Here is a 14,028-nt window from a genome sequence, read left to right on the forward strand (position 1 = left end):
TCTCATTAAATCCTACCGCCTTTCCTGTTTGTCAGTCCCCGCTTCAGCGTAGTCGAGTAGGTGAGGATTTCCCCACTAGGTCAGCTTCCACCTGCTCTGGGCCTGGAGAAGGAAACTTGGAAGAAAATTGTAAACAGGTAGATATTAAACTAAGTACTAATTTGAAAAAAGATACTTCACTGTTTGCATTTTAGATTATTAATACTGATACCCATGTCAAGACACTGAAAAGATTTTGAAGAAACCTAAAATTCATATAATACTATGTGAGCGTGTGTGCGTGTAAATGTTTGTATTTTGACATGTTTTATGATTAACACCCTGCCCAAAGACATAGCTGTGTTGAGTGCAGACCTCTACCATAGTTTAGCAGATGAGTGAAGGATACTAAATACGAAATAATCTGAGTGTTTTCAGATACCCTTTCTTTGGTGATTTTCTAAAGCAATTTTAATGACCATCCAGAGGGAGCAGTAATCATTTAATACATTAGAAAACTTCTTTTCCTCCCCAACTTTAAATTTTCCCCAATTAATACCATACCAATGCATTTGTCAAAGCTTTATTGATCTCCTGTCTCAATTCTTTCCATGCTGTGGCATTGAGATTCGAAGGACCTTTTACCCTCACCTACCAAATTCCCCTATAGGGGGCGTGAGTGGGGATTTCCTTGTAAGTTGCTATTTGTTCTTGAAACTCAGTGACCCTAGAGTTGTCCATTAGAAAAAGCAGCAACCTTGAGTGTTTTGTCTGGCCACTGATTGGCCCCACCTCTTGTGAAAGGCAAGAAGCGTTCAGTGATGGGACAGGAACAGTGGCGTACTCCACTCTTGGATTCATTATTGCACATGAGCTCCAGGCTTTTTTCAACAGATCTCTCCAACTCAACCCCGTGTTTGGAATTACTAACTTTAAAGAGAGTGTATTGATAGTAATAATAAATAAAACCCAGTTTTCTTCCTTGCTTGGATTCTAGTATGCTGACGTCTCACTAAGAGGGTTGTAGGCAAAATATTTTAGGACCATAACCGCCTTATCTCTTTTTAAAACTGTGGCGTAAAACATTTTTAAAAGAACATATTTAAGTCCTACTTCCTATTCATTTCTGGAGCTTGAACATCATCAGAAAGGGTTTTACTTTGAAAACAGCTTTAAGCCACAGGGTGACTTTTGAAGATTGTATAAAATCATTTATATTTTGGAAAATGTAAAAATAAATTATATTTGTTTATATGTATAAGTCACTGTAAATGTACCATCTTTCCAATGAGCTATATTTTCAAAATTCCCCGTCTTTCTGTTTGATTTCTCTAGTGGACCAGAAGTGAAAGTCTGCTGCACTTTCTTTTCCCATGTGATTAAGAGTCATTAATAGCCATGAATTAGCACAATTTCTAGACTTACAATCTTGCAGCCTTCTTGTTCCTAGAAGATCCCACTGATTTTATAATTGGCTTCATGAAAAACCCTTAAGTTAGTCATTTTAGAAAGAAATGTGTTTTTTTTTTTTTAAGTAGAGACAGTAGCACATTTCACATAAAAATATACGATTCAAAAATATACTGATAAATTTTCTAATTTTCAAATGCCGTTGCCAATCAAAAAATAAGTCCCTAAACTTTTCCTACAATTTTAAATTGACGACTTTTTTCCTCCCTGCTAAAACTCACGTCTGTTTCTGTCTCTTTGAAGTATAATTTTTTTCTGCATGCATTTTTTTCTAACATCTAATAAAATGGTTTTTTAAATGCACAGGTTACTTTGCATGAGTTTTGGATTTGCTTCTATACAAATGCACAGATCCTGTTAATATATATTACCTCAGTGGTGAAATAGATTCCTTCAGATAACTGTTTATTAAGAATGTTTCAAGAATGAAATGTAAAGATGTATATTTTAATACAATCAGTAAAGTGTGTTTTGCTGTGTCATGAAAGCACACACTGGCCCCTTGGGATTTAGTTTGGTTGGAAAGGTTACTAAGGACTGTATTTGGAGGTCAAGGGGAAAAGTAAGATACTTTTGCCCAATGCTGTGCTTAATAAATGCTTTCGATATGTCTAAAAAGTAGTTTATGTTGCTGTAAAAAATATTCTACTGATATTTTAAGTTTCATAATTAATTTTTATTTTTGGTTAAATATCTGGGTCTCTGAATTTTCTTTTTTTTTCCTTCTCCGGACACAAATAATAATTCTGCCTTAACTGGATCCAGAATTGATTTTAACACTGTGAAAGCACTGAAATATTTTGTGGTGTTTATTTCCAAAGCATTTCTCAGCAAATACATTTTTTGTAATTCCCTATACCATGGGGGAGAATATCCAGAATAATCACTGCAATCCTAAAATTAAAGTGTTTTGGACAGATAAATGTATCCTTTCAGTCGGAAGACGCTCATAATGTGTTTTGCTTTCTTCTGACCTTCAGAAATGTGTAAGAAATGCCATTATTTACTAAAGTTTTCTCTTGGCATAGTTTTTCTAAATCAGAACCCTTGGAAATAATCTCTCAGGCATCATTTTTTAAGCTCAGACTGCCTGCTACTACTTAGTGCCTTAGAAAGCACATAAACTTGCTGAGTCTCGTTGGGCCACTGTTGCTTCAGCTAACTGCTTTCCCACCTTGCTGCCAGCAGTCCTGCAATTTATTGTCTCAATTAATAAAGAAAAGTAGAGCATTTGCCAAAACAGAAAAATATGTTTTTGTACCATGGAAGGCTGATTGGCTTCCCACGGTCTGTCTCTCAGTTCATAGGCCTAACAGGAGTTTTTCAGATGTATTTAAACTCTTTTTCTAGAATTTCCCAGTCACTCGGAGTAGGCTTGAGGAAAAGTGGTAGTTCAAATAACCTACTGGCAGCTCACATAGAGCCTTACTCTCTCCAGGATGCACTGGGAGCCTTGTCCAGTTCTGACTTAGTAGAGTGGACCATCTCAGCCTTTTCACCTTCTTGGATTGTTTCATTTACGGATTTATCAGCTTTGTACCTAGTACTGAACAACATAAGAGTAATGGTCTATTACGAGCATGTTATGGAAATCCAAGGCCAGGGCTCGAAGATGAAACTGGGGCATATTTTGTAGATTCAGATTAAAGTCAGGCTACTTAAAATTGATGATCTTATTTCCTTGTGTTTTTTATGACAAAGACGTCCTCTCTGTTTTTTAATTTACTTTACTCATGCAAAAAACATTTTTGTAAAACAATTTTAATGGAAGTTTTGACCAAAATACGCTATTTTCCGTTATATCAATTAATCAAGTGTTCTTTTTCCAGGCAGCACAAATTGTGCTCATCTCTCTGTTTGAATTGAACACTCCTGAATTTACCATGTTACTTGGTGCCTTGCCAAAAACATTCCAGGATGGTGCCACCAAACTCCTGCATAACCACCTCAAGAATGCTAGCAACACCAGTGTGGTGAGTGCGTGGTCAAAGTTGGTACCTCTGTACCTATTATGATCTCTGTGAATCCCTGCTCTCTAGATGTGCTCTAATAGAATGTCCAGCTTTCTCTTGTTCTCTTTCTGTAGGTTGTGGGCATCTGGAGAATGGGGCCATGTCTGATCCTGCCACATTCCCAATGAATGAGTGAACCTAGTATTTAAATATGGCCTTTTTCTTAAGTGAGATTTTTCAACCAGTTAAATGTTTACTTGTTCACTTGGTCCTTTATTCATTGAGTTACTTAATTTTTTCATACTAATAAAGATGGAAGTGAAAGTGCCCAATTTGTGTTATTCTAGTCATCTCTGATATCAACCATTCAACCTCAGGAATCCCTATGTGACAGTTATCTATTTTGGGTGTATATATACTTTAAATTGGCCTTAATGATTCTTTAAAAAAAAAAAAAAAAGTCACCCTGATTGTGCAAATTTTGCCCTTTTATTCACATGTGGGTTAAAAAGCTAAAGGTGGGGGGTGGGGGGCACCTGGATGGCACAGTCAGTTGAGCGTTTGACTGGGTTTTGGCTCAGATCTCGATCTCACAATCATGAGATTGAGCCCTACATCAGGCTCGGTGCTCATCGTTGAGTCTACTTGAGATTGTTTCCCTCTTCCTCTGCCCCTCCTGCTTGTGCTCTTGCTCTCACTCTCTAAAATAAATTAATAAATCTTGGGGGCGGGGGGAGCTAAGGGAAAGGGGACACTATAACCTTTGTTAAGCACTTGAATAATGATGCTCATTCTGCTTTCACCCCAGGGCTCTCCGAGCAATACAATTGGCCGGACTCCCTCCCGACACACCAGTAGCAGGACCAGCCCCTTGACCTCACCCACCAACTGTTCCCATGGGGGCCTATCTCCCAGGTAATGCCATTTCAAGAAAAGTGAAGAAACTAAAGCACCCCAGTGTCTATCCAGCCTATTTCTAAGTTTTTAGACCAAGCTTAATACCAAAAAATAGATGGGTATCAGGAGACCATGAGCTCTAATTCTCACTCAAATCTTAACTGTACAATTTTGGGCAAAGTGCTTGACTTCTGTGGTGAAATGGCCAATTTGCACTGAATGTTCTTGGAGATTCTTTTGGCTCTAAGCACTCCCTAGTAACTTAATGATTTTAAAACTAAATTTACATTTAGTACTATTTCACATAAAACCATTTAGGAATTCATCACCTATTCTTTCAGCTCCAGGAGCACCTGAAGGTAATTGTCATCTAAGTAAATCCCTTACAGTTAGTCTACACATAGCCCGGGGTAGTGTTCCAGCCAAGGAGCCATTCCAAGTATAGTTGCTGTCATCATGGACTCATATTTGAAGCAGACTACTGCTCTGGAGAGGTATTAAGAACCTGAAAACTAAAATTGGATCAGAATATTCAGACTTTTATTGGGACCATGCAAACATTGATCTTACAGAGTCTGAGATAGCAACTTAAAATAAGAAAAAGACTTTGCCTCAGGAGCTCTAGACTTCTCTATTTGCCCCAAAGCCTTTGGAAGTCTCTGTATGGTGGCTTTAGTGACTACTGGCAGGTGTTGGGAGACTGCCTTGGCCTCACATAGAGTGGCCCTAGAGGCCAGATTTCACAGTACTCGGACCTGTGAGGATCATACATGCTGGTTTTGTCTATAAGAAGTCCAGATCTTTGCGATCCCTGGCCCCAAGAATCAAGGAGCTGTGTCTTAAGGGTTGTTGGTACCAAGATGATAAGAAAATACCACAAGTAATGCCATTTTCCCTTTAAAGGTAGGAAAATTTCAAAATGTGAGTGCCTTTATTTTTTTTTTTATGTGAGTGCCTTTAAATTTATTTTAGATTTTTAAGTGATCAAGAGTCTCCCCAAATCTTCCATCCCTACCAATAAAATTCTCTTTAATTCTTCAAGTTGTCATATAAATATTTGGAATATATCAAATTTGTATTTTTCTCTTGGTGAAACAAAATATTTTGTATACTTATAGTATCCCACTGTTGATATTGCCTTATTTCTAATCCCCCTAAATCCCCCTGGTACTGTATTTAGGTAGAATGAAGAATGATGTCATGTATCCCAAGTTCGGTGTGTGTTGTCATGATTTTAGCAGGCTGTCAGAATTAATTAGTTGATATCAGAAGTGAAGGAAAACGTGTCTGACTTTCCCCAGGTGTGACTGAGGCTCAACCAACTATTTTTTTTTCATATTAATATCTGTATCTAAAGTATATGACTTGTCTTAAATGAACAGAGTCCAGTGATAACAGTGAAATCAGAGTTCTCTTTCTTGGAATGGGGGATGGTATTTTATAGAAAACTTGAATTCTCTGTTAATGGTTGCTTTTGTTTAGAAGTAATACTTCTACACCATTAGTTGGGAAATCTGCTCTTCCATAATACACAGTTCATACTTCTTATCTTTAGTTTTTTTACTATTAGGGTGGCATATCCCTTAGGTAGTAATAAGCAAAAGGTAAAACTCAAGTACTTTATTATCTTATGTGCTACTGGTCTAAGTAAAAGATTGGTGGGGGCTGCTAGTGTAATCCATCAGAGCTAAAAATTGGTTCAGTATTAATCTTCATGGATCCCCAGATTATTAAAAAATTTATTTTTCCAAGTCACCATTTATTTTTATTTGGCCTGGTCTTAATTTTTACTGTCAAGGTTGCTGGTCAGTGGAAAATATGAAAACGTTTGTTTTTAATATTAATATCATTTTCAAGATTAAGGCCAAGTATGACCTAAATATTTTCTTGGCAACAAATTCTGCTTTAGGGAATTATTTAATTGCATGGTCTCTTCATTTTTTAAAACTAATGTGGCCTCAGTCAGGGAATACCGAGCCATATGGCCTTAGCCAACAACTTGAACTCAGTAGATGTGATTTTTCTCACAACTAAAACTGTCCAGAAGTAGGAAAAATGGCCTACCATCATTATACAACTAGAAATATTTCACCAGGAAAATTATGAAAGCTAAGAACTTTTGCATTAAATAGGAAAATGGACTTAGGGTTACCCCATTCCTGAGGCGGCAGTAGACACATTATCACGTGTGATTGCAGATGTTTTTCAAGAACACTGTTCTTGAAGCATCTGTTTTCTGTGAGCTACCATTCTTTTGAATCATCTTTAAAAAACGATGAAATCAGAAAGGGAGACAAACCATAAGAGACTCTAAATCACAGGTAACAAACTGAGGGTCGTTGGATGGAGTATGGTGGGAAGATGGGGTAACTGGGTGATGGGCATTAAGGAGGGTACCTGATATAATGAGCCCAGGGTGTTATATGCAACTGATGAATCACTGAGTTCTATCTCTGAAATTAATAATACACTATTTGTTAATTAACTGAATTTAAATTAAAAAGTAAAAGCGAAAAAACAGTTGCAAGGGGCTTCAGATATCACTTCACATCGATTCCCTTTGAGATCACAAAGTAGACAGCAGTCCCCATCCCTCTCTGCTGTACATTCTTGGCAAACCTGTTATAGAGCAGAGTGATCCTAATTAGATGACCTCTCGCAATAAAGGGTAATTTTAGGTGGATTTTACATCCACTGCATTTAGGATCAAGATTTCTGTGGAAGCAAAGTGGGGATTAATTGGGAGACCCAGCCTCCCAAAAGTAGTGGAGATGGTGGTACATCTGTTTTATGCTCTCCCTGTTAGCAGAGCTCCAGCCCAGATGGTCACCAGAGTTCTCTTGTACCTCCACCCGGACTCAGTGTGGGACTCAGAGAAGGTCTTTGGGCCCTTGTATGCCTATGCCATGCTGACCTCTCATCTCCACACTTGTTTACCTTACAAAATGAGGCCACAGCTGTCTTTGGCAGAGGTTAGCTCTTAGGACCATGATGATAGCCAGCCTCAGGCAGTCCTGCTTCTGGGAATGTGGTCTCTGATGCTATGACTCCACTTTGGGCCCCAGGTCACATTTCCTGCCAGGTCAGCTCACACCTCTCCCAGTGCCTGTGGCTCCTCTGAACTGCAGCAGCTATTAGAACTGTTGGTCCGGGCCTCTGCACACCCAGGCCACTGGGTGACATTTACAAGGTGAAGAGATATCCCTGTGTTCTCAGATGCATTTTAATTCTAAAATTAGGTGATGTGAACAGAGGAGTTCAGGTGTTTTTGAGACCTGGTGCTCTGGCCCTCTAGTGGTACTTTTACTTTTCCAGAAGGAAATTACTGGTTGCAGCCTCTGAACTCCATCTGATTGGGTCCCGGCCTCAGGGAGCACACTGTCCACTGCTTGAGTGCTCTGGTCAGAAAGGCATGTTCTCTAGTCTTCCTCCTGTAGTCCCTTGGGTCCCGTTTGAATTAAGGCCCAAAATTCCTTCTTTGGTTCTTTATAGAATAATTGATTGCATTATCTGAAACTGAACATATTTGTATGTAAGTGTTCATAATGTTCTTCCCAGTGTGCACACACACGCACATATACACTTTTACACTTGGAATCTCATGATCTCATGATTTAAAAAATGTAACACATGACCAAGAAGGGAAAGAAAATAAGCAGCCTTATTGCAGGCTAAATTGTAAAAAACTGTTCATTTTCTCTGTATGGTGAAGAATAAATTTTGCTCCAGTTAACTTTGACAGAGCTTGGTCAAGGAAAGAGGAGACTGGAAGACGCTGAGGATGTAGTGATTCCCAGTTCCCTCCCCCGCTCCCCTTCCTGTTGCCTTGTTTTGTCTCTCTCTGACTCTCGTCTTCTGATCTTCTGATCACTGCAGTCGGTTGTGGGGTTGGAGTGCCGATGGCCTCTCGAAGCACCCACCTCCCTTTTCTCAGCCCAACTCCATCCCCACCGCTCCCTCCCACAAGACTCTCAGGCGCTCTTACTCTCCCAGGTAACAAACTACCTGTTAACCTTGTCTGAGGTGTCACAATATTATTGCATTTCCAGGGTCGTCTCAGGTCTTTCGGAAAGCCTTTGGCTTAGACGAACAGGAGTAGAGCCTTGGTGAGAAGTGTGAGCAGATGCATGATCTCTGTCGACCTGCACGAGTGTGGCTCCTGCTGTGTCACAGGGACAGAGACCATTTCATCAACTGACCAAATCTAGCAGCACCTACCATAGTGAGCCTTTTGGCCGAGGCAGGGCTGAGCCCCCTCAAAGGTGCTGGGGCAATGCCATGAAGTCAAGGCAGACAAGAGGGGCACAGTTTTCTTCGTTATTCTTCTCAGGAGGACAGGTCATTCCTGCTCAGAAGCAAATGAGTCCTGCTCTTTCCCAACCATACCTGTAGTGCTCAGTGCTGCTGTTGACAATGTGGACTAATTTCTTGCATAACATTACTGCAATTTGGTGAGAGTCCGAGGACACAGATCCTGAAGGGAAGCCCCAAGAAGTGTGTTCACTGCTGCATTTCATTGATATGCCCTGACTCTAGGCCAGAGAGTAGTCAGTATTCTCTCACTAGCCCCTGGTGGAAGGTGAAAAAGTTAAGGAGTCTAGAAGAAGGGGTGGGCCTTTGTTCAGATTGAAGACAGGTGGTAAATCAGTGGGACCAAGTGGGATCTACAGATTTCTATGGATACCTATTTGGTCCCTTAGGTGGTTATTTTAAAGGTCCAAAGATCAGAGGACCCCTTCCCTAGAAGCCTGTAATTTCACCAGCAGAGCATGAGGCAGTCCAGCTGCCTCTGGGCTGTGTAAGATGAGTTTGTACTCTCTGATAGGATATGATAGAAACAAAACAGAAGAAGGTCTGTTACTTCTGAATGCCTCAAAGATAGCTTTTGCACGGATTTACATTCCTGTTTTTGTATTCTTGACTCATTGAAGCTGTACATAATAAACAAGTCAGCTAAATGTTTTAACATCTTTCCTTTGAAACTCTTATATCTGAGAAAGTAACTTCCCAAGTGTACAGAGAATCCTATAATGACTAGATGTTTCTAGATACACAAGATTAGGGCAAGGACACAGCAGCAGTGTGACAGCTGCTGTCGTCAATGTTAATAAAGCATGTCACCATACTTAAACTTTTTTTTTTTTTTTAAAGGTTAGCCATGCATCAAAGTAGAAGTCCCATTTATTAACTGTGTTCCAGGACAATGACCTGTGTGCCCTAATAGACACTAAGCTTCACCCCAGCCATTCTTCCCATCCAGCCATCAAGACTCCTTCCAGAGGACACCTCATTTCCAGAATTATCTTTAGCGCATGCACAGTAACACAGCTAAGGCTAATAAGTACCCATAAGTTCTGTTGACAATCAGAGGGAGAGAGCATTGATAAGAGACTTTTACATGTAGAAAAACCCATCTGTTCCCTACAAATAAGAGGAAATCTTTGTCTCTTTGCTTTCTGCCAAAACTGTATTGTGTAACAAGGAATGATTATATCCTAATTCCATTCCTGGTGTGTTTTCTCTAACAAAATGACAAAGGGGAAAATCTCAGAAGGCAAACTTCCTGTCTCCAGTCTCCATTCTTGGAGACCTGACCTCACACATCTCCCTGACCACAATATGGATCCTTTACAACAGGGCAAGTCAGATCTCTGTTCTGCCTCAGTATTGGATGACATGGCCTGACCTTGGGTCCATGAATATTGACCAATTGAGCAACTCTCCCTAATCTAAAGAATTCTAAGGAAACCTTTCTGGGGTCTAATCAGAGTGTTTACAGAAGACCAGGAGCTGGCCTTTAACCTAAAGGATTATGTCTCTGAGCTAAAACAAGACAGAATGTGGGGGCAGGTAACAGTCCAGGTTGTATCTAAGCAAGCCTCTTCTGATAGGTGAAGCCACTTCATCCTTCTTGCTATGCTCCCTTATGTTCTGCTGGCCAGGAGCACGGCGTCTGTGATTCCCCAATGATGGCTTTCATGAGAATTTCCTTGTTTCCCCTACAGAATGAAGGCTCATAGGCATTGATTTGGGGGGAAAAAAACAAAAACAAATGCCAAAACATGAACTAGCAAAGAAAGTAGCATTATCTGTTTCCTGTTGGAGAAAAACAATACTGTCTCTCACCTGGAGCTCACAGTTTTAGCTTCATACCAAGGATATACTTCAGACCTCAATGAGGCTAGTGAGTCTAAAAGAAATGTCACCACAGATTGTACTTGGTCATGCATGTGTACTCCTGATTATTAATTGAAAGTAAGAAGGAGGAACATTAACTTCTAGGATCCTTTATTACTTTGAAAAGAGGCTGTATACAGTAATGTTAAAGTCCTGTGAACTCAAGTGAAATATTTTAAGACCATTTAGGTTATGAATAATGAGATGAATTATGTGAAAGCTAATGTTATCTGAAGCGACATATGGAAAATAATATTGTGACATCCCTTAAAAAGCTGAACGTTCCGCCAGACTTCCTCTTGTCCATCTGTCATTCTTTCAGTTTTTTTTTCCTTTTGCATGGGCTATGCTATTATTTTTGGTTGTTGTGATTAAAAGTATCTTAAGGCATCTTTTTACATCTCGTATGCATATTTTTTGTTTGAGTCATACTCAGTTTTTATATATAAAAAATAGTGTACTGGCCAGATGTATAAATGCCTTTGTTCCCACATAAGCTGGTATTGTGGTGTTCTATGAAGGAGGGGCTGGGAGTCCCTGTGCTCTTCAGTCATGCTTTCTTCACTTTAATGGGATGTTGCCTCATAGATAACCTTATGAACTCAACAGGGGTTGAAATCTTGAATTCTATTCAAGTTTTTTATTCCGCCTCCTGTCAGTATATACGTGCAATTTTAGCTGTAAACGTGTTCATTCACATTTTTTGTGTTTGATGCCAGCGCCAGTCTGAATTGGCGTGTATTTTTGTGAACTCTCCAAGTACAAGTGGAGTATGAATTTTCTTTCATTCATCAGAAAAGAAGAATGGGTTCTATCTGAGCAAGTTCTGCGATTTTAGGTAAATCCCATCTGTGAAGGTTGAGTTCAGATGCTGTGCCCCAGTAGAACCTGTCCAGTCTTAGAAAACACTTGGATCATTGCAAACTAGAGGCATTAGAGGTCTGGCTATTTCCAAGTGAGAAAATCCACTTCCTGGATTTTCAAATCCTGTCTTACTCATCTGCCCAATCCTGAAAGGAAGGAAAGGAAGGAAGGAAGGAAGGAAGGAAGGAAGGAAGGAAGGAAGGAAGGAAGGAAGGAAGGAAGGAAAGAAAAAGGGAGCAGACATAGTAAATATATATGTATGCGTATATGTACGTATATATATATACATATATATTTTTAAAGATTTTATTTATTCATTCATGAGAGACTCGGAGAGAGAGGCGGAGACATAGGCAGAGGGAGAAGTAGGCTCCCTACAAGGAGTGCGATGTGAGACTCAATCCCAGACCCTGGGATCACACCATGAGCCGAAGGCAGATGCTCAACTGCTGAGCTACCCAGGCGTCCTGTAAATATATTTTTAAGTTACAGGAAACTTAACCTTTCATGAGAATGTACAGGATTGATTGTGGTGCCTGGAGGAAAGGTTCCTGCTGGCAAGTGTCTATGTTCAGTTACTTTTCTTGAAGATCACACAAGTGCTTTTCTTTAGTCTTTAATAATGTTGTCAAATGCTTACTTATATACAGGCAAGAATTCTTTGAGTATGCCCTAGCCATCCTCAGCATAGCTCAAGACTTTCTGTAAGTTCACTTAGACCGACTCATCTGATCTCTTGATATTTTCTTGAATCAAGTGACACTTAAACTAACACAGGTTTTTTGACTTGCCCTTGGTTGATTATCACTTCTTATTTGGCTTTCTTTTTGCTATCCTTTATCCTGTGCTTTTCTTTGATATTCTTTGTGAGGGATGGTGGGTTTTGTTCTCAGGACCCATTTGAGGGCACTTTTCAGATCTCTAAAGGCTGCTTGTTGACACACTGCGTTACACCCAAGGGCTCTTTGGGATTTTTGCTTTGTTTCATGTTTTATTCTGCACATTCAATGAAAGGAACGATAGTTGACATCACTTTTCTGTGAGGGACAAATATTTCTTGCTTTCTGAAATACTTTTAGACATCCCTCTAGGAATGTGACTCATCTGTATAAGATCTGCTTTTTTTATAAAACACATAAACTTAAGCATCTTGAAAGAGTTGGTATTCACAGCAAGACCCTGGGCTAGATGGCACAAGAAACTGTCAGGAGCACTCCAGTAGGGTGGATCTGACTTGGAATCATTTTTTGAATGCAGGGTTTTATTTCATAAGTTTCTGATACTGATAAGCATAACCCCGTCTTGTGAGGTCATTTGCTTTGCTTCTCTGAAACTTGCTTGTAATACTAGCTTTAGTTTGAAATGCCCATTCCTCTTAATCTGTTTGTACATTTGAGACCAGTAACAACCAGACTTCTTGTTTCCATCTTCAAGATATGAGAGTTATTTTTCCACTTTCATTACCTCGTGCATTGTCACCAGTTGTCACCCTTTGAGTTGTTGCATTATCGTGGTTATTGATTGCTGTTCCCCACTGGTTCTTTCTGAGTGCCAATGTAATGTGTTTGGGGCCTGGTTTGACAAAGAACACATCATTGTCCAGTGGTGGCGCTCTAACAAAAGGTGTCTCCTTTTCATTACAAATCACCTAAAGATACCAAACTGTAATTACCCCTTACTTCATAAACTATTGGAAGTCTTTTACACCCATATTTCAAGTTTATTCATATGCTTTAATTTAAGAAATACACTGTTTTTGATCTTTAGCATGCTGGAGTATGATACAGAGAACCTGAACTCTGAAGAAATTTATAGTTCTCTGCGTGGAGTTACAGAAGCCATTGAAAAGTTTAGTTTTCGAAGTCAAGAGGATCTGAACGAGCCAATTAAAAGAGATGGCAAGAAGGACTGTGATACTGTAAGTATCCCCAGGCTAGCAGAGAACTGTATTTCAATTAAGTGATAAATCTGAAGACTGACCACTGTGAATACTGAACTTCATTGTTACTTTTATCTGGTAGTTAGAATAGCATTATTTTAAGAGGCCCAAAGCAACTTCATAAAATTTTGAGTAACCCTCAGCTGTCTTTGTGAAAAACGTCAACTACCTCCTCTCCCGTCTGGTTTTTGTTTACCGTGGACATATAGTTTTGCTTCTGAGATGTGATAGAAATAACAGGCCTGAGTTGGACACCCACATGGCTTTCTGGTAGTGCTCGTCTCACGCAGAGGCAGAGGGTGGTCAGGCTTCAGTACTGAAGAGACACTCTGGGCCAGTCTTGGTGCTCGAGAAGGGTCAGCAGGAGAGATGGTCACACCCTTGGAGTTACTTGAAGCAAAGGGTCCAAGGGAGTTTGTCTGGACAGATGGCGGGGGGCAGCTATGAGAAAACAGAGGTGCTGTGGGCATGACAGGATTTCCCTCTGGTGGGGGCTGCAGTGGAGAGGGCGAGTGTGTTGTGGTGGTGGTGAGGTTTGGGGAAGGAGCTGCAGAGGTTGGCTCAGGAAGGGCACTCACACCCAGGGGACTTTCTACCAGTGTCTTCGCTTTCCTATGGGGTCACCAGAGAGTCTCTGAGGGATCTGTAACCAGGGAAGTGGCATGGTCACACTTATATTTTAGAAAGATTGTTGTCCCTGTGAGATGGAGAATGAGTCTGGAGGAAGTAGGGGTAGGTAGGACATGATCT

General features: G+C 40.1%; 1 protein-coding gene across 12 annotated transcripts in view; it reads left to right on the plus strand.

Annotated features, from left to right (window-relative positions):
• CLASP1 (cytoplasmic linker associated protein 1) overlaps positions 1–14,028 on the plus strand; it is a 266,298-nt gene that overhangs the window by 217,089 nt on the left and 35,181 nt on the right. For 10 of the 12 annotated variants that reach the window (XM_077861342.1, XM_077861347.1, XM_077861345.1 and 7 more), the window contains 3 exons: positions 3,279–3,422; positions 4,210–4,316; positions 13,107–13,257. In XM_077861342.1, coding sequence (XP_077717468.1) covers positions 3,279–3,422; positions 4,210–4,316; positions 13,107–13,257 — 402 coding nt within the window. Of the gene's footprint in view, positions 1–3,278; positions 3,423–4,209; positions 4,317–8,174; positions 8,292–13,106; positions 13,258–14,028 lie in introns of all 12 variants that reach the window. The other 2 variants (XM_077861340.1, XM_077861344.1) reach the window with 1 other exon arrangement.

Source organism: Canis aureus, chromosome 20 (assembly GCF_053574225.1).
Source record: "Canis aureus isolate CA01 chromosome 20, VMU_Caureus_v.1.0, whole genome shotgun sequence".
NCBI classification, from domain to species: Eukaryota; Metazoa; Chordata; class Mammalia; order Carnivora; family Canidae; genus Canis; species Canis aureus.